Here is a 20,795-nt window from a genome sequence, read left to right as displayed (position 1 = left end):
ACTCAGGTTCCTCTTGATGATGGGTGTGCTCTTCTGCTGTGGCGCCGGCTTCTTCATCCGGAGGCGGATGTACCCCCCACCACTGATCGAGGAGCCCGCGTTCAACGTGTCCTACACCAGGCAGCCCCCCAATCCTGCTGCAGGTCAGCTTGCCCCCTCCATCCTTGTCTCTCATCCGTCGTACTGGTTACATGTAGTATTCAAGCCACTTCATTGTGTGCTGAGCCTCTGCTTACTCAAGTTAGGAGGATCAACTTTCTAAAATAATTTTATTGGTAGATGCGTCACATATCATACAGTTTCATCGTGCCCACATCTGAAGAAGAGTTGTGCAGTCATCTCCACAATCAACCTCAGAGCCTTTCTTCTCGTCCTTGTTGTTGTTAGTGCCCCGTTTCTCCGGGGCCTCCCCGGCCAGGCCCCTAGGTGCCACAGACAATCAAATGAAACACAAACAGGAAGCAAACAAACAAACAAAAACCACCAACAATAACTAGGCAACACAGAATAAACTCAAGTGAACAGAAAGCAGAAAATATTAAAAACGGAAACAAGAGACAACTTTAGAATGGGTCAAAGGGGAGCCTAGATAAGGTGCTATATTTTCACCTAGCTGCATCCTCCATAATTAGCTACAATACTCTCTGTCTGATAGACTTTGACCAGAAGGGATTCACTGAGCCTTAATCCACGGGAGAACCCTAAAAATGGATTTGGGGATTCCATTTGTCATCCATAGCCTTCTGCAAACTGGGTGTTTATAATTTAAACTGAGTGTTTATAATTTAAGCTCTGACACCATTCCTTCCTTTGGATTTTGTTACTTACAGCCCTTGGATCACACAGGCTGGTGTACATCTTCCATGAAGATTTAGATGGCTGCTTGTTTTTAGACAAGCCTTTTAAGACCCCAGATGCTATTCTTTCTGATAGGTGGGCCCTGTCTTGTTTGTGTACCGCACTTTGGTATAGCAGCCACATCTTCAGTGATCTCTAGTACTGAGGGCCAGTAGTGAGCAGGGCCACACCATAAGAACTATTGTTCTTAGTTTGGGGCTAGAATTAAGTGCAAACCCCAAATCCATTCATAAACAGATGCCTTGCAGTCTGAAGCTGACCTATACTTGTATAGTTTCCTTTTCTCAGCAGTATTTTAAATTCTGTGCCATTGGCTAAATTAATGACCCTTGTGCCCCATGGGAGATTTATCATTTTCCGGTCATTAAATGAGAATGATGTCTCTAAAGTGAACCAGAGGATTACCAATTTTCTTATGCATTTATGCTTTCTTTCAGCTCAGATGGAAAGAGTTGATTGGGGGGAAAGTCAGTTGCAAAGAGAGAAAGGAGTTTTCAGTTCCTGCATGTCTTCTCCCCTTCTTTGCGTATGTGTAGAGGGGACATGCACACCCTCCCCTCTCCCCTGAGCCTCCAGCACCCACCAGGTTAGATTACCAAGTGCCCTGACCCCTAACACTGGCCGATTGGCATACTTTGCCCCTCATTAGGTGTCCAGATTCAGTGAACATGCCCTATGGGCATCTCTATACCAAGGTGAGCGTCCCCTGTCTGCTACCTTTCCGTGTCCCTTGTCTCTCTTTCCCGCATAGCTGTGTATCTGATCTCCCTGTAGATAAGGGAGGTGACTCAGGCGTTAATACAATATCCAGAGTTATGGCTTTCACTTGATGTGCCTTGTCCCTCTGCATATACAAGCTAAAATAAGGAGGGGTTTGTTTGTTTATTTTTCTTAAGATTTCATTTTCCAGGTAAGTTCTGAGGCCTGCTGGAGGGCCCCAGAGCCCAGGCTTCCTAACTCTCTGACCTGTAGGGACCTTGTCTTGTTTTGTTCCCAGAATGTTAGCTACTCACCACTTGTCTCACTCTTCTTCTGCGCCCGCCCCATCAAACCCAGTGGAAAGCCACCTCATCAACCACACCCAGTAAATAGGTCAACAAAACAAAAGAAATAAAAGTTCTGCCATCAGGCTGATTCCAACTCATTGGGACCCTATAGGACAGAGTAGAACTGCCTGGTAGGGCTTCTGAGACGGTAAGTCTTTTGGAGGGAGTAGACAGCCTTACTTTTTTTCCCTCCTTAGAGAGTGACTGGTATATTTGAACTTCAGATCACGTGGCTAGCAGCCCCATGCTTATCCTTCGCATCATGAGGCCTCCTTAAACGAGTCATCACAGCCTGCTAAGTCTTACTTTCGACCCTTGGCCTGAGCCATGCCTATTACTAAGTGTTTTCCCAGTCACTGGTTGTTTCCAACTCATCTCTGGCCTCTACATTGCCCCCAGAAAGCACACAGCTCACGTCATTCTTTTGCTTAAGGATCTTGGCGAGCAGCTGGTTCACAGAATCAAGCCCATGCAGCATGGCTAAGTGCACAGAGTCCTTCAGAGGCGCCTCTGAGCCCGATGCCTTGCTCTTACCTGCTCTTATCTCTCTGCAGTCCTGCCAGGGTGTGCCTTCCAAGTGTGCTCCATGTGCCTGGGAACCCCGCCCCTCCTTCAAGGTCCCGCCCCCCTGTATTACATCTACAGTGAACCAACATGGGTCATTCCCTTCCCCATCCTGGAGCCAGCGCCCTCTGCTGTGTGCTCGGCCAGGTGCATTGGCAGCACTTAGATGGTGGGTTGCTGTTTTGATAGCACCCACCTTAACCCCTGCTGTCGGTTCCAACTCGTGGTAACGCAAAGGGGAAACTACAACCGCTCCACAGAGTTTCCAAGGCTGTCAACCTCCATGGAAGCATAAAGCTGTGGAGAGAATACTCCCGAGGCTGGGAGACCAGGAAAGAGGGAAACTTGATCTTTCCAAGCAAGGGGGACTTCCCCGTTGTCTGAGTCTCCTAGGGCAGCCATGCAAAGCACCCCAAAGTGGGCACTAGCTTTTAAGATCAGCAGTGGGTGATCCCAAGGGGAGAACACCAAATCCAAGGACCAGCTATGTCTGTTCCTTGTGCGGGTTCACAGAGTAGCTATTCTTGCCCCTTTCCTAGTTTCTGCTGATCTGGGTGTCCATCGTCACATGGCACTTGGCTTCCCTCTAGGCGACTGACCACCTATTGGTTTCCCTGCTGGTAAGACATGGCTCAGATCAGTACCATCCTACTCGGGTGTGCCTGACTTCTATTAGCTGGTAAGAATAACCTTATTCCCACCCTGGATGGCATTCATAGATACAGGGATTCGGACTTTAGCCCGTCTTTTCTGGACTATAGTTCAGCCCCTAACACCTGCACAAGGCTCCTTGGAGCAGGAGAGGAGAACTTGGAGAGAGGGAGGGTGACCTGGGGCCTGGCTGGGAAAACCTGGCCAGCCTTCCTCACCAGGCAGCTGCCCTAACACCAGCCACAGGACTGAATGCAGGGTCCGCTCATGGGGGAGACATATGAGTCTCTAGTGCACTTGAGTACCACTGAGAACCGCAGAGGGGAGCCAGAGGTGATGCTGCCCGTGAGAGGCCCAAGCCTTTTAGAACACTCCTGAGGAAGAGGTAGAAGGGAGGCGTGAGGCTGAGGGAACCAGGCAATGGACCCCTGACTGTGGTGGACTTTTAGAGCCCTCAGGAAAATGGGTGTCCTTTATTTGGTTCCAAGATGGTCTGCACTGCAGAGGCCATGGCTGGCAGCATGATGTCACCAGCTACAGCCCTGGGCGGCACTGGCCGTACACCCGGCCATCCCTTTGTCCCATCACAGTGGCTTCTGGTATCCAACGTGGCCATTTCTCCTGCCAAACTATAGCCTTCCTTTTCCATCACTGTCTGTTTTAATGCTTCTCACCCTCTGGTAGCAAGTATGACATAGTCAATCCCAAAATAGACCGGAGCGTCATAGGAAATTAAAGCTGGCTTTGTTCCATGAGGCTAGACTTTCTATAATTTCACTACACATCAAGAGCCGTGTCTTTTGTGAACAGCACCAAGTTTGGGAAGAGTTTAATTGCTTTTATTTCAGTAGATAGAAATAGCATCATTGAAAAGGAATTAGAGTCTGTTGTTTTCCAAATGATTTCCCTAGCTGTGAGGTGCTGGAGACATACCTGATCCTTGTGTGGATTCATCACTGACAGATGTTTATTGAAATGTTGTCACAATCAGAATTCTGTGCCCATGGGGCTGACAGAACTAAAGAAGATGCCTCTTGGAGGTTTACAGTCTAAGGAAAGAGAGGAACCTACTGCCCTAAAGATGATAGGCTAGCCCACTGCCCCTGTCCCCCGCCCCAGTAGCAGTACAGACATATGGTATGGATGGATATATGTGTTTGGATTTTCTAGTGTGCCCCATGATGCCTTTCTTCCTGTCAGTGGGATGGAGATGGGTTCTGGGGAGCTTGGCTTAGGAATGAAAAAGAGCACGTGGCTGGATTTGGATGGCCGATGTCCACTGTAGGTCTGGCCTTCTCCATGGAGAGCGCATCCACCCTTACTTAGCCTTGAGACCAACTCCAAGTCCAACATCACCTGAAAGGTCCAGAAAAGCACAGGATTTGCATATTGTAAAACATGCTTCCCACTGGGGGCCAGGGCAGAATATGGAAGATGATAGTTCAGGGGTCGGGTGCTTAGTGGTTGGAGCAACACTCTGCATAGATAGGCATGAGCTCAGCCCAGGATCCAAAAGGAACAAAGCCAGAAGCCGCTGGTTGAAGGTCTTCAGCCGGCTTGGGCCCACGTTTGGTGGGCGTGTGCCAAAGATGGACGCCACCTGTGCTGAGTAGCCAGCATCTGGGGCACAGGGCAACACACGGCAACTCAAGGACACATAGCTCAGAGGCCCCGAGTGCTCAAGCGTTAGAGGGGTCTCAGAATGTACCTGAAAATGACACCAGATGATGAAAAGCCTGTCTCATTTGGTCTGGGTCTGCAGAAGGACATGAGAAAGTCACACCTCTGGTTAGGTCATTCTAGCATCCCTCCCAATCAGTGCTTCCCAAAGTGGGTGGTAGTGCTTCCTGGGGGCCTGGAATGACCCAGAAGGGGCTGCAAAAGCAGATACGTGCCCTTTGGCCTCGATTATTGGCTAGAGTTGAAAAGTGTTTCATTACCAGGGGGGTGCCGAGTCATTATTTTCTGGAAAAGGGGTCCACATAAGTTTTGAACCGATGCCTTCAATCAGCAGTTCTCAACCTGAGAGTTGCAACCCCTTTGGGGGTCAAACGACCCTTTCACAGGAGTCGCGTAAGACCATCAGAAAACACATATTTCTGATGGTCTTAGGTACCGAGACAGCGCTCCTCTATCCACCTCCAGGTGGGTCCACCCGCATGCAGATACACCCACATAGGAGCACCCGGCAGGAAGACTGTTACCCTTGCTAGACCATGCTTCAAGACAAAATTTCACATACATATTGCTTTTGTGATTAGACACTCTGCTTTAATTATGTTCAATTTGTAACAATGAAAATACATCCTGCATATCAGATATTTCCATTATGATTCATAACTGTAGCAACATTACAGTGATGAACTAGCAACAAAATAGTTTTATGGTTGGGGGTCACCCCAACATGAGGAACTGTGTGAAAGGGTCGCGGCATTAGGGAGGTGAGAACCGCTGCCCTCAATCATGTCATGCTGCTGAGGGGGACCAGCCTCTCCTCCCCTGATGCCCCCTCAGGGCAGAGCTGCATAGGAATCACCTTGAATGTGGGCAGAGGGCTTAAGTCAATGGTGGAACCGCAGGGGCTCTTCCCTGTAGAAGATTGTGTAGCCCACTGAAGTGGATTCTCCTTATCACTAAGGGCACATAATCCATATGGCAAAGTACTTGTAAAGCCTGTTAGTGATGAGAACACAGTGGGCAGCCCTGCTTCCAACCGCAGGAGCCAACACACGCTTAGAGACAGAACGCAGAGCATCGTCAACGTTGAAATCTGCTAGATGAACCTAGCTCTTCTTTACAAGGTCTCCTTTCATGGGACTGACACGGTTGGACTTTTTCTGATGCAGTAGTTGGAAGGGAAGGAGGCGCGCACTGTGGGAGGTCCATCGGCCTTCTTTTCGCACAGTAGGTTTGTACTGATGTCCCGTATGGTTCTCCGGCTGCTCTGATGGCTCAATCCCAGGACAAGCTTGTCAGCCCCCAGTGAAGACTGGCCTGCCTAACGCCGCCACCCAGGGAAAATGGAAACCGTCGGGAACATGTTTTCCCGGTGTCCTGAGCCTGTAATCAAAGCTGAAACACGAATAGGGCTGCCGCAGTCGTGAGGATAGTTGGTTTACAGAGCTGTGCAATACATGGTATTCTTCTGCCGTCTAACATCCCTTTGACAGCCCGGCGCTCCCCCGCACTGTGGAGTCCCTCTGGTTTTCCTCTCAAGAGACTGCAGCCTGGGGGGAGCCCCAGAATGCCGGCTGCTTCAGATTAGGGACCGTGCTCCTGTGGAAAGCCTTTCTCTGGCCTCTGCTCCCCACGTAGCCTCAGCAAGAGGTGAAGATAGGGAGGGACATTGGAATGTGCGGTTCTAGTGAAAGAAAAATCACAGGAAATATTTATTAAGGAAGATGATTTATTCAATAGTCACACACACCTGTCTATTAATGTACCTTCCCTGCTACCAGGAGATGCGGTACCAGTTCATCCTGATAGCTAAAGGTAACTGACTGACTGGTTGACCACGTCCTTAGGGCGTGACTCCGGGTGGGGTATTTGAGAGCAGTTTCATGGAGCGCTGCTCCAGAATCGCTACTGGGTCACAGCAGAAGAATGCCCCTCTGCTGGCTTGGAACATTTTCTGCCCACAAAATTCAGTGTGTGTCACTGTCTTATTCTCTCTTCCCCCCCCCCCCCCCCCCCGTCTCCTCTGTCATTCTTTCCTGGCCCTTCTCTACACTAATGCTACTGTTTCCCTTTCTCACGTAGCGCAATCTCTATTTCTCTTGGCTTACATTATCCAGTGTACACACGTAGAAATATTGAGAATCTTCCGTCATATAAAAATGTGAGGTTTTGGTTGTTGTTTGTAAAGGCATTTCGTGTCCTTGGCCACTATAAACCCACTTTATGATGAGCGTATCTCAACATGAAAGGTACTTTTGACAGTGTCTCCCTTTGGTAGGCAGTTGGTGTTATTAATTTAATCACAACAAATAGCCTTGGCGTCTGTAGGCTTCTTTGATCCCTGGCAACAGAAACCTCTAGCAAAGGAAAGTCTCTGAACTCCTCGGCTGTTTTCAGATTTGCCTGTGGGTGAGGAAGGACATGGAGCCTGGGCCCTTTACCAGTGGGGTTCCACGTCCATAGAAAATCCTGCTATCTCAGGAGGTCATGCAAGGCTGAAGCCTCTGGCTCATTCGTGTTCGTCAGTGCAAAGCTTGACACACTGTCCCCCATCCACCTCCTTTGCATTCTTCTCCATTCAAGGCAGGGGGCCTTCCCTCCATTGCTTTCCTCATCCAATTCAGGTCTCAAAGCGACCCTGCCATCTGAGTCTGCCCTTGTGACCTGTCCTCCCGAAATGTATTGAATGGCTCTGACTGGTGCCTCCTGGTGGTGGAATAAGGAGACATCCCGGCTGAACTAGATGGGGAGGGCTCCTTGTTGCAGAGGCCAAGGGGCATGGATATGAAGACGTTCAGCCATTCACCAAATACTCATTAATTTTCTGCAGGTACAACTGAACTTGCATATGAGCAATTGATGGTCTGCTTCAGAGTGGGCCCCTGGCCTTGTTTTGGCTGATGGTATTGAGCCTATCATCATTTTCAAAGAGTGATTTGATTCCTGTGTTTTATATCTGGTGACAGTCTCGTATATAGTCTCCATTTATGTTGTTTCAAAAAGGTCTTGCTAATTGTCATTGGTCTTGCAAAATTCTTCATATAATTGGGGTTATTCTGTCAGCCAGGCCATATTTTGCAATTGATGATGCCTTTTTTTCCCCTCCAACTTTCACATTCCAATCACCAGTAATTATCAATAAATCTTGATTGAATGTTTGAGCAATTTCATACTATAGAAGTGGATAAAAATAAAACTAACCAGTCTCTGGTGTAAATGTGAATAATAGTCATAGTAACCGCCTTTGCGTAGATGTGTGGATACTATGCTAGGAGAGGTCTTGAAGTGTTCTTTTCAACAATGAGTGAGTGTAGCACTGTTCTTCCACTTGTCATTGCTAGGACAGTAAACAATACACTTGTCTGACTCAATATAGCCAATAAAAGTCCACTTTTACTCATTAATGCATAAGATGCTGATCTCCAAGTAGCTTTCTATTTAATTTTTGACAACTCCCAGTTTTCATAGATTCATACTTTGTACATTCCATAATCCAATTATTAATAGATATTTGCAGCCATTTCATTTTTGAGTCATGTCCCATCAGCAAATGAAGGTCTCAAAAGCTAAGGTTTTACCTTTAAGATTTTTAGTTAAATAACTTAAGTGTTGCTTACCAATGACAATTTGAAGCTTCAAGAAAAGTCACAAAAGACTTTTTCTGTTTGTAAGGAAACTGCTGAAATGGTTTCCTTTTACAGGTTACGGATTTACATGAAAAGAAGCGCCTGGTTCTCTTTTGAGTTAAAAATGCCGATGTTTATGTTTCCTCTTATGTTTTTTCTTTAGTGTCAGGCAACAAACACATTATCAAAAACTCAAACTCACTGCCATTGAGTTATTTCAGACTCATAGCTACCCATGTTGTTAAGAGCCACCTCTCTCCCATTCCTATTGTGAGGGCCTTTCAACCTGGAAGGGCTCATCTTTCAGTGCTATACCAGACAGTGCTCGGCTGCCATTCATAAGGATTCAAAGACCCCAAACTAAAATCACTGCCATCGAGTCAATGTCAACTCATAGCGACCCTGTACAACTGTAGAACTGCGCTGGTCCGTTTCTAAGACTAACTCTTTCTGGGAGTAGAAAGCCCTATCTTTCTCCCATGAAGTGGCTGGTGGTTTCTGAATTGTTGACCTTGCAGTTAGCAGCCCAATGCATAACCACTTCACCAGTAGGGCAATTTATAAGATTTTTCAGTGGCTACTTTTTCAGAAACAACCTGGCTCTTCCTTCTCCCCAGTCTGTCCAATTATTCTGGAGACTTTGCTAAAGTCAGGCTACATGGGTGATCCTGCTATTATAACTTAAAATACTGGAGGCATAGCTTCCAGCAACATGGAAACCAGCCGGTCTGGCAAACTGACAAAGGAGTGATGGAGACTGGGAAATAGAACAGAAATATTAATGGCAATGTTAGAATTAGACCAATTCTCTCTTTACCTTTTTTTTTTAAATCTGTTATGATTTTCCTATCTCGGTGTTATGTTGGGTTCCTACCCACAGGTCAACACTTCAAATCCACCAGCTTCTTCAAAGAAGAAAGATGAGGTTATCTGCTTCAGTAAAGATTTGCTGCCTCAGAAACACTTTATGGCGTGCTATGGATCAGACTGAATTCTATAGCAGTGGATTTCCTGGGGCTAGGCCTCTGAAACTACTAGTTTCAATTTAAGACAAAATTCTCTTCCTTAAATGAGTAACATTCACTAAAATCTAATTTAAGCTACTGGGAAAGACTTCATTTTCAAACTTGTCATAAACACCAAAACTCTGTGAAAATGAATTCATTAATCAATTATTTACAATACTAAAACCAATTCATAAGCACCAAATAAGTTTGAATTTCTTGAAGAAATATTATCAACTAAATTAATAATACCATCCAGAGGTAAAAAATTATATTTTCATAATCCTATATTTTATATGCTGTATTATATTTTCTAGAGAAAACAATTTTAGAATAATTTGTTTTTGTGAAGGCCTTTTTTATACTAAGCAAAATAACCAATTTATCTTTTTCAGTGAATTTTTCTTTTTTTTAAAATCATTTTATTGGGGGCTCATAGAGCTCTTATCACAATCCATACATCCATCCATTGTGTCAATCACATTTGTGCATTTGTTGCCATCATCATTCTCAAAACGTTTTCTTTCTACTTGAGCCCTTGATATCAGCTCCTCATTTTTTCCCTCCCTCCTTCACCCTCCCTCTCTCATGAACCCTTGATAATTTATAAATTGTTATTATTTTTTAATGTCTTACACTGAGGGGTTTATCTGACCTGGACGTCATGTGTTTCCAGCTCTTATCTGTATCCATGTACATCCTCTGGTCTAACCAGATTTGTAAGGTAGAATTGGGATCATGATAGTGGTGGGGGAAAGAAGTATTAAAGAACTAGAAGAAAGTTGTATGTTTCGTCGGTGTTTGTTATGGCTTGTCTCCTCCCCATGACCAATCTGTAAGGGGATGTCCAGTTTCCTACAGATGGGCTTTGGGTCTCCACTCCACACTCCCCCTCATTAACAATGATATGATTTTCTGTTCTGGGTCTTTGATGCTTGATATCTGATCCCATCAACACCTCATGATCACACAGGCTAGTGTGCTTCTTCCATGTGGACTTTGTTGCTTCTGAGCTAGATGGCTGCCTGCTTATCTTCAAGTCTTTAAGACCCCAGACGCTATATCTTTTGATAGCCAGACACCATTAGATTTCTTCACCACATTTGCTTATGCACCCATTTTGTCTTCAGCAATCGGGTCAGGAAGGTGAGCATCATGGAATGCCAGCTTATTAGAACAAAGTGTTCTTGCGTTGAGGGAGTGAGTACTTGAGTTGAGGCCCAATGTCCATCTGCTACCTTAATACTTAACATATAAGTAAATGTACATAGATCTATTTTCCTATCATTATATATAAATATATTTACATATGTACATGCCTGTATTTAGACCTCTATGTCCTTTGCCTCCTAGTTCTTTCCTCTTATTGTACTTTCCTCTTGTCCTACTATCATGTTCGGCCTTCATTCGGGTTTAACTAATTCCTCTTGGCTACATTGCCTTTGATCAAGCCCCACCAGGCATCCTATACCCTCCTCAACATTTATTTTAGCTAACTTGTTCCCTTGTCACTGGGTTGGTTGGCTTCCCTGCCTCTCCTTCTCCTGTGTACCCCTGGAACCATCGGTCCCGTTGGTTTCTCCTCTAGATTGTTTACCCCCCCCCCATCTTATCTAGGTAGACATGCAGAGACAATAGTAAGCACAAAAACAAGACAGAACAAAACAAAGCAACAAAATAAACAACAACAAAATAAACAGCGGCCACAAAAAAAAAAAAAAAGCCTATAAATAGTTCCAGGTCTATTTGTTGAAATTTAGGAATGTTTTCCAGTCGAGTCTGATGGGATGCCATGCCCTGGGCCCAAAGTCTATTTTGGGTATTCCCCAGGGATTTCATTGCTTTGCTCCCCTGGCTGCTCTGTTGCATACCTTTAGAGTTTTGCCCCGGTTTGGTGGGGTCAGATGGGTTGCAATTCCCGAATTCAGTGCATTTTTCAAGCAGACTGATTTACATCAAAGTTTCTGTAAGGCAGGCTTGAAACTGTTGGTTTACTCTTTCGATTTCACAAAATAGACAGAATTGTTTCAGCTCCTTCTGCAAATTTTTTGCACAATTTGGTTATTTTGCCCAAAATGAACATAATCCAATGGCAACCTTTGGCCACAGTGAAGACGTGCATTTATATTTGTGTATTGCCCAAAAGATTGAGATCCCTTGTAACACCCCCTACCAAGGTATGCTAAAACCTGGGTCATCGAACTGGTGTTCTGGAGAAAAGAAATTCTGCAAGAGAGCAGATTACAGTGTTTGCAAATAGAACAAGCAGAAGCCAAATTCCCCTTAAGTTTGCAATACCACACAGTACAAATATTAAACAACTTTTCCCAAAAAATGTACAGTTAGAGACCAATTTACTTGAAGTGATCCCTCAAGTTCTAAATTAATGCCAGTATATCCAATTGAAACCCCAAACCCAAACCATAGAGAGGAAAGTCTAGGCTCATTTATCAGAGTTGTTAAGAATTAGGTTAGATTTTCTGATTTTCCACAAATAAAAATCCTAGGAGAGTCGATCTGAGATCTCTTATCTATGTAGAGAATTTCAAAAATAACTGCATTCATTTATTTGTAATAAGACTGTGCCAAGCAGCTATGTAAAAGCAGTGGCGGGGGGGGGGGGGCACTGTGTTTATTTGTGTCTTGGGAAGGACTTAGCAGGCAGACTACTATAGTGTCTCCAGATGTAGCATTTTCCCAACTGCAGAGAAAAGCCCAGCTTTGTACCCCCACCCACTTCTTGAAACTCAAAGAGCATAGAAATCCACAAACTCAAAATCTTTTAGGAGAGTGATGTATGCAGAGCTTTGGATTTCTCACTAGCAGAGACAAATCTTTTTCAAAAGGTAGAACCAGAACCCCACTCAGTGCCATCAGTAGTGGTAAATCAGGACCATTGCCAGTCAGGTAGAGAGAAAGAAAAGAAAAGGGGTGGAGGTGGGGGTGGTACACCAACACTTAAGGGCAGAGTTCATTCAGCATGTGCAATTTCTTTTAAAATTTATAAATCTATAAATACATTCAAGCACTCCTATGGGTGATAAAACACAATTTTAAAAAATCAGTTTTATTAGGACATGATTCATAGATCATACAATTCATTAGTTCAATCGTATCGAGAAGAGTTGTAGAATCATTAGCACAATCAATCTTGGACCATTTTCTTCTTTCTTTTACTCATTATTAGCTCATTACCCCAACCTCCCCTCCATACCTGTGAGAAACCCTTAATCCATCTCCTCTCGCTGTAGAGTCACCCATCTTGGACTTCCTTTAATGGAAAACATGCCCAAAGGGGCAGAAAAGCTAACAGCACTAATGAAAGAGAGAAAAACCTCAATCGAAAAGAAAGCACAAAAGGTTAAAAACAAGAACTTTAAAATGGGTCAAACTAGGGAAAATCAAGTGATAAAGTAATAAGTTTTAACCGAGCTGCATCGGCCATAATCCACTTTGCAGTGTGCTCTGCCTGGTAGCCAGGCTGTTCATAGCCCTGGTCTATGTTCAGAGGGGAGTCATCGGAGACTCAATCCACATAAAACATGATCTTGAGACCGATGCAGAAGCTGTATCTTAGAATCTAATTTCAGTTTTAGCCAAACTGCTGTCTTTTCAAGAGTTCTTTAAGAGATTACGAACGACATCCTTACCTGCACCTGGAGGTAGTGATTGCCAACAAATACACAGAAAACTCACACAGCAAGACTTATAGAGTCACCCCAAAACATAGGGCGCAACATCCAAGATCACTTCCCTCTGGGAGTCCCTCAGCGATCCATGAAAAATGGCTGGGTAGTTGAACCCCCCTTTGTTTGGTACCTATTCCATTCCTTGAACCCTAAGACAGCTTTGGATTCCACTAAAATTGTGAATTTTTTCTATGGGATTAAAAAATAAATGACCCCAGATTCAAATATACCAAATAGAAGTCTTCTTATTAAGCTTTAAACAGCACAAAGACAAGACAGGCATTCAGGTGAGGGAAACCATCAGTGTGAAGCAGAGACAGAGCCTCCATATACTTCATATTTGTGAAGTTCCACCACCTTCGTCCTGATTGGCTTATTTCACTCAGCACATTAACAAAGGTTATCCATGTTGTAGCATCTCTCAAGACCTCGTTTCTCTTTATGGCCGCGCACTATTCCACTGTGTGTACACACAATGTACACCACATTTTGCATAGCCAGTCGTCAGTGGCCATCTCAATTGCTTCCACCTGTGCGGCATGGGGAATGATGCTGCAGGGCAGATTTCCACACACGTCTCTGTTACAGGGACTTACGAGTGTTAAGGTGCTTTTGATTCCAGGCAGCTTATGTCTACTGGACTCCACCTGACCTGGCCTGGCCCTACCCTCACGGGTTTACACATGTGCTGAAGTCTCCCTGCTTTCTCTGTACTCTCGGAGCCTGCCCTCCGCAGTAGGAATCAAGCTGGCCGTGCCAGTTCTCCTGTTTCTCCTTCCTGTGGGGGATGGAATAGTTCAGCACGGCCCACATCTTGCCAGAGTTCTACTTTCAGCCAAAGAAGCAGAAGCCTGCCAGATGTCTGGGCCATGGACAGCTCTGTGGGGTGCTTCCCTGCCTGCGCTGCTTGTGCTCTGTCTCATTGCCTCCATCTGCCCGAGGCACCAGGAGCTGCCCCCTCAAGACCCAGCTTTGGCTCATTTTCTCCCGGGGTCTCCATCACAGATTTCCATCGCTGTGGCTGCCAGGTGATTTCACCTAGGCTTACATTTCTTATATTCCAACACCTTACATTTCTTATATTTCAACAAGTATAGAATTGATCCACCTCTTGTGTATTATTCCTTATATTCCAAAGGCCTCTTCATTTCCATGGTCAAATATTTAAATTCTCTCCTCTAGTTCCTGCCAGTAGCCATGAGTGATGACTGTTAACTGGTAGTACACATTAGCCAGTGTTGCTTATCATTCTCCAGGGCGGGCTGGTCCAGGCTGCTGTACAAGGCAGACACAGCCTGTGGTACCTCACTGCCCCTGCCCAGGAGAAGATTGGAGCAGCTCACTGCAAGAGCGAGCTGAGGTCGACTTGTTATACCTGATCTCCAGAGTGCTGGGTGGCGTTAACATAGGTTGGTGGGTGGAGCACCTTTTGCTAAAGGCCAGTCTCTGGAATCAGCATGTGCCCTGCACCAGATGAGATGGCAGACACCAAACCCAGATGAAAACCAGTATCCATAAACCACATGACAGCCTATCGCCATGTACAGAAAGCTCAGCAGAGCGGCTCTCCCTGTGGGGAGTGCCTGGATACAGAGGTACTTGCATGGGTCCCAATGCTAAGAGGAGAGAGTGTCTTGTTCAGCCAGGAACGAGGTCACCTGATGTCGCATCTTCGAGGGGATGGTTCTGAACTGAGATCTGAAAGACAAATGTGACTGAGGAAGAAATGAGTTGGGGAAGAGGATGTTGTGGGTGACAAAGGTCTTCCAGGAAGAACGCATCGTCTGTCGCCGTAAAGCTGGCCTCAGTTTACTCCTGAGTGCAAAGGAAGGACCTTGCCTAACGGCATGAACAGGATGCCAGCAACCTGGTGGTGGTTGGAAAGAAAGAACCAGGGAAGGTGCTATGAAAGGAGACTTGCAGGTAGCCAGGAGCCTCAGGGGAGGCCAGCTTATAGGCCAGTGGATGTGTGGGAGGCTATGGGGTCAGCAGCTGGGAGTGTAGCGGAGGAGAGGCACGTCAATGATCAGGAGTGATCAGGAGAGGCTCTGTGGACGGGACCACCCAGCCCTGTGCTGCCCTGCCAGCAAGGGAGGTTTTCTCGCTGGGGACTAGAACTCACCTGGCACTCACCTGGAGGACAGGTACTCCCTGCCCTGACAAAACTGGCCTAGTCTATCTTAGCTCAGCAGGTGGGAATGAGCGTGTTCCTCTGAACCTGTCTCCTGTCAACTGTGCTCTCAAAGCAGGGGCGGAGCTGCCAGTGATAATTCTAGGCTATGAGTCAGTCAGTCAGGAAATTGTGGTTCTCTTTCTAGTTTTCCCAACAAGGAGCTGCAGATTTCCTTCTCTCTCTCTCTCTCTCTCTCTCTCTCTCTCTCTCTCTCTCTCTCTCTCTCTCTCTCTCTCTCTCTCTCTCTCTCATTTTCTTTTCAGTGCTCTGGTTTGGGGCTGGTGACAGCTGAGCCTTAGGCCCCGTACCATCCCCGATCCTGTGGACTCTCCCTCCCTGCTGTAGCCACCTTCTGTGACTTTGGGTCCCAGCTGTCATTCGCTGTCGCCCTCCCGTAGAATGGGTGCTCTGCACGGACTGCTCTGCACCATGCGGGTCGCTCTCGCTTGGCCCTATAACCCCGTGACTCCATTGTGTCCGAGTTCACCAGTCCCTCAAGACATACAAGTTAAATACTGGATTAGGCATCATGGTCCTAGGTGTGCTGGCTGGCTGTTCTCTTTTGTGCTCAAATCTGTTTGCCTTTCCATCTTTCAGGAATCCAGCAGCCAGGGCCACCGTATTACACCGACCCCGGAGGACCAGGCATGAACCCCGTCGGGAATCCCATGGCGATGGCTTTCCAGGTCCAACCCAATTCTCCCCAGGGCAGTACAGCCTACCCACCACCCCCATCCTATTGCAACACCCCCCCACCCCCCTACGAACAGGTGGTGAAGGCCAAGTAAGTGGGGGTCGACGACACCTGCAGGTGTGAAGGAGGGAAGCAACACGGCCCCACTGCAGTAGACAGGAGGGCTCACCCGGGCCTCGCTGTCCCCGTCACATTTCCCGTAAGGAGTGGCCCGATGCGCCCACTAAGGACAACTTTCTCTTTGATCTCTTCAAAGCAAGCACAGCGCCCTTTCAAGTTTTCCACGGAGGACCAGTGTTTGAATTCACACCGTGTCTCCTCTCTCGTGTCTCTTCTACTGTAATCTGTGCTCTCTGCCAGTGTGGTGACCGCCCCAAGGTTGCAGGTCTGAACGTGGCAAACCCAGATCTTCAAAAGAGAGGCTGGGAGGAGGAGGGTCCGGGGGAGCCCACCTGACTGGCGAGCCCATGGCGCCCTGGCCTGGGCCAGCCTCCCTCCAGAGGACTGGAAGCCTGGCTCTCCAGTGAAGTGGACCAGCAGCTTGTGCAGGGGGACTTGCAGACACTGACTCTGAGCCGTGCTGCTCTTTTAGGACATGCTGAGGGAGACCCGCAGCAGAGAGGACGCGCCTCAGCTCCTCTGTGTCCCCAGAGCCACCGCAGTGGCTCCTGCTGAAGCGGGGCCTCCCTTGCACCACAGCTGGGAAAAGCAGATGTTCCCGGCTTCCAGCTCCGGGCAGTGAAATGGGTGTCTACAGGTTCCCAAGAGCCACTACAGAGTGTGACTTTCATGCACTGGAAATCACGCTCCCTGCCCAAGCAGGAAGGCTGCTTTGATGAGCATTTGGTCGGACTCTGGAGAAAAGGCTTCCCGCTCTCAGAAGCACTTGAAGAAGCACTTGGATGGTCAGCGGAGGAGGGTGTCTTTCTGGGATGCTCACTTGCTGGCCGCCCTCAGAGCATAGCTGCTCCCCTCCGGGGCATGTTTAGCAGAGGCGTGAGCAGACTTTAGTGGGGGGAGCAGGAGAGGGTTTCTGTGGGAGCAGGGACATTTGAACATGCTCAGCCTGGGGCAATGGGAACCCTCCCCCCACCAAAAAAAAACAACACACGATCTATTCTGTTCCGACTCACAGTGACCCTAGATAGGGTGTCTGAGGCTGTGAATCTTCATAGGAGAAGACAGCCTCATCTTTCTCTGGTGGATTTGAACCACTGACTTTGTGGTTAGCAGACCAGTGCCTAATCCACAGCACCCCCAGGCCTCCTTTGGGGCAATGGTGGCAGCAGCTAATCTCAGCCATGTGTGCGGGGCCTGGGGGACCAGGAGCAAGCTAAGAACGCAGACATCTGGGGGTGCAGAGAGAATTCTTCAAAAACCACTGAAGTCATTGTTCCTGAGCATGTAATGGGATTAGAATAAAGGAGGTGCTTAGACATGCAAATCCCTGGCAAAGAAGCCTGACTCACCTGGAATCACTGGCAGTGAGCGTGGTGGCTGTTCTGTGTCTCGACGTAGAGAGTAGTGTTGATAGTGTACGTCTACCCAGATGTAGGCTTGATGTGTCATGTAGTGTGAGGGCAAAACTGTGTAGCCAGGCTCCCTGAACGCCCATGTGTGGTGTGTGTAGTGTAGTGGGAAGGGAGGGGTGGTACTTCCTTGAGAAATGATCCAAGTGGAGCCTCTGGAAGAGCTGTTCCTCACTGACTGTGAGCTCTAGCAGTCCACTGTAGGATGCTGGGTTCTCATTGCCCTGGACCAGGTGGTGTCCATGCTCCCCTGGGGTATTTGTATGGGGTAACAACACAATTGCCTTTGAGTCAGCGCGACCCCAGGGGTGTCAGAGTAGAACTGGGCCCCGTGCCATTTTCAGAGGTCCATTTTCAGAAGCAGATGGCCAGGCCTTTCTTCCAACGTGCCTCTGAGTGGACTTGAATCGCCCATCTTTCAGTTAGCAGCTGAGCACGTCGACCATGGGCACCACCCAGGGGCTTCTAGTGAGAGGAGAGGATTGAGGGCTTGGGATGGGGCAGACACCACTGCTCTCAGACTCCCCTGACCATAGCGTCTTGGGGTCTCCTAGAGAATTGCATGGGAGACGCTTGGGGTGGGGTTGGGGGTGGGGGCAGCGATGACACCCCTTGGGCATGAAGTTTGTGAACACAGATGCCGCCAGTGTCTTTGACCACTTTTATTGTGACCTCTGACCTCTTGTCACTGATGGCAATACCTCCCCATGCTCGGCTCCTTGTGTTAAGTGAGAAAACAAAGCACAATGTCTTGCTGTTTACCACCAAGGAACAACTCCATGGGCCCCACAATTCCCCTTCCTTCAGGCCGTTTATTTTGTGTTTTTTACTTCACCTCCTCCCTCCTCCTTTTTAAATCAAGAAGCATGGGAAGCGCTCCCTCGGAAGGAGGGACGCAGGGTCTGGCTGTGCAGGCGCCCCAAAGCCTCTGGCTGAATTGTGCTCCTTATTTTGAAAGCACATCATACACAGAGACCGCGTGCCGGGCAGTGCTGGGCATTGTATATCCCGTGTTTGTGTGAAAGACATGTGCTCCCGAGGACACTGGTACCGTGTACTGAAACCCCACCTCTGGTGACCTTCCCTGGCCATTCTTGTTTCCTGTGTGTTCCCAGTGGGCTGTCCCCCCTCGAAGGGGGCTGTGGTCAGGAGTAAACTTGAAGTTGACCTGTGCATGTTCTCCCTCTGCAACCCTGGCTCATTTCCTTAGTTTTCGTTCTTTTGATAGGGTACTGTTTCCTATGTATGCAAAATAAAACACATTTGGGCGTGTGCCTGGATTGTTTTGTCGGGGAGGGGAAGGAGGAGGGGTGACGCCGCAGGAGGACTCGCAGTGCATCCGGTCCACTGAGGGTGGGGAGGAGTGGGCCAAGTGTTTGGTCCATTCTCAGGGAAGCTGGAATGCTGGAAGTGAGATAGCATCGAAGAACATAGAGTACTTCCTGTTCGCATTGTAAGAAACGATGCGAAGGGACAAGCAACAACGAAGGCCGACAGAAGGACAGAAGCAAACTCGCAGATGATGCACGCTGGCATTAGGGAACCCAGGCCTCCATCTGTTTTCTGGTGTGTAGGTGAACCTTGCATTTTACAGCCCAGCTCTGCTAGGTCAGAAATGATATTTCTACCATAGACAGAATGGCAGGGCACAGCTGCTCCCGTTACACTGCATTTTAAATAAATTAACTCAATGAGATGAAGTTTGTAAGGAAGCATTTTATACTTTGCCTTCTTAAAACCCTAGTTCAAGGGAATGGTCCCTGCCATCCTACTGTGGACACAAGCTTGAGGACATCCTTCTACCTATCCTGGGAGATGGCCTAGCACACACTGCCCTGTCCAGCCGTCTGAGAAACATCATGCTGTTTAATCTGGCACTCCCAATACCTACCCCAAAGAACTCACAAAAACAGGTTGCTGTCAGATTGGCTCCAGCTTCCCGACAGAGGCTCTGTTGGTAGGAGAACTGTGCACCATGGGACGTTCCTTGGTGGATTATGTAGAAGCTGGTCACCAGGCCTTTCTCCCGAGACCCTTTGGCGTGAATGCCAACCTGGCTAGCTGCCAAGTATGGTAACCATTGTACCACCCAGGAAGCCAATACTGAACTTGCCAAGATCCTCCTGGTGGCAGCAGGGTGCAAGATGGAAGCAGTCAACTTGCCCAATATTACTCTTCTGAGGGGTTCACCACTAAAAACTGACTTGCAAGAGAACACTGTCCAATCCAGTGCTGGAAGGCAGGCTGGAAGACACTCAACATACTAGTAGAAGGTCATCGAAGCATAGGGAGACCCTTAATGCAATGGAGTGACATAGTGGCTGCAGCCACGGGCTCAAATACAACAGGCGTGAAGATGGTGCACAGTATTTCTGCTGTTGCTCTGAGTTAAAGCTGACTCAACAGTACCTGACAACAACAGTGGTCAGGTTGGAATCAATTCCCAGATCCCAGTGAAATGGCTGGCTGTGTCACAAGTCTAGCTCTTGACTGGAGATGGCAAATAAGCCCTCACTTTTATTTGTCCTTTCAAAGTTTCCCTGAACTCCAAAAAATTCTTACCAGCTTGTTAAATAAAAATGTACCCAAGCAGAGAAGTGGAGTGACTTCTGAAATGCAGAGAGCAGGTGGGAATGCTGTGGTGAAGCAGACTGGCAAAGAGGGAGGGGACAGTGGGGTGGCCACAGAGATTAGAACTACTCAGAAGCTCCCAGCTGACAATCTGCAAGTTCCGGGGACAGCAATGCCAGTGGTGGCCTGTGTCTCCATGCCTGCCCCCATGTTCACGGAGCAGCTGGCTGCAGGGCTGAATGACATGAGAGCAGGCTTTCTCCCAGAGTTAGCTCCTGGCACAAGTGCTGGAAGGTGGGCTGTTAGCCTAGTTAACTTCTTACAATGGGTTAGACATGTTCTAATGCAGTGATTTCCTCTGAGTACATTCTCCAAACACAGTGCCTTCTTAGACCAGGATTGTGTACAGAAGGAAACCCGTGGGTACCACACACACCACCACCTCACCATGCTTCCAGTCTAGCATGGTGTGCATCGCTCTGTACTGTGAGGTGCTGTCAACTGGGTTCAGACGCAGAGCAACCTGCAGTGGTGGGTGCTAAACCTATAGAGCTGAAAAGGAGACACTCTTGTGTGTTAGTCCGGATTGACTAGGGAAACAAATCCAGAGACACTCATAAGTGTGTAAGAGAGAGCTTTATATCAAAGAGCAGTTGTATATTTAGAAAACAGCCCAGTCCAGATCAGGTCCATAAGTCCAATAGTAGTGCATA

General features: G+C 47.5%; 1 protein-coding gene across 1 annotated transcript in view; it reads left to right on the top strand.

Annotated features, from left to right (window-relative positions):
* The window catches only part of VOPP1 (VOPP1 WW domain binding protein), a 129,613-nt gene extending 110,830 nt beyond the window's left edge, over window positions 1-18,783 (top strand). Inside the window, exons 4-5 of the mRNA XM_075558158.1 lie at window positions 7-143; window positions 15,886-18,783. Of these exons, the coding sequence (XP_075414273.1) occupies window positions 7-143; window positions 15,886-16,076 (328 nt within the window). The 3' untranslated portion in view covers window positions 16,077-18,783. The remainder of the gene's footprint in view (window positions 1-6; window positions 144-15,885) is intronic.
* The last annotated feature ends 2,012 nt before the right edge of the window (window positions 18,784-20,795 follow it).

Source organism: Tenrec ecaudatus, chromosome 9 (assembly GCF_050624435.1).
Source record: "Tenrec ecaudatus isolate mTenEca1 chromosome 9, mTenEca1.hap1, whole genome shotgun sequence".
Taxonomy (NCBI): Eukaryota; Metazoa; Chordata; class Mammalia; order Afrosoricida; family Tenrecidae; genus Tenrec; species Tenrec ecaudatus.
The sequence above is the reverse complement of the archived record's forward strand: the minus strand, read 5'-3'. Positions and strand labels throughout refer to the sequence as shown.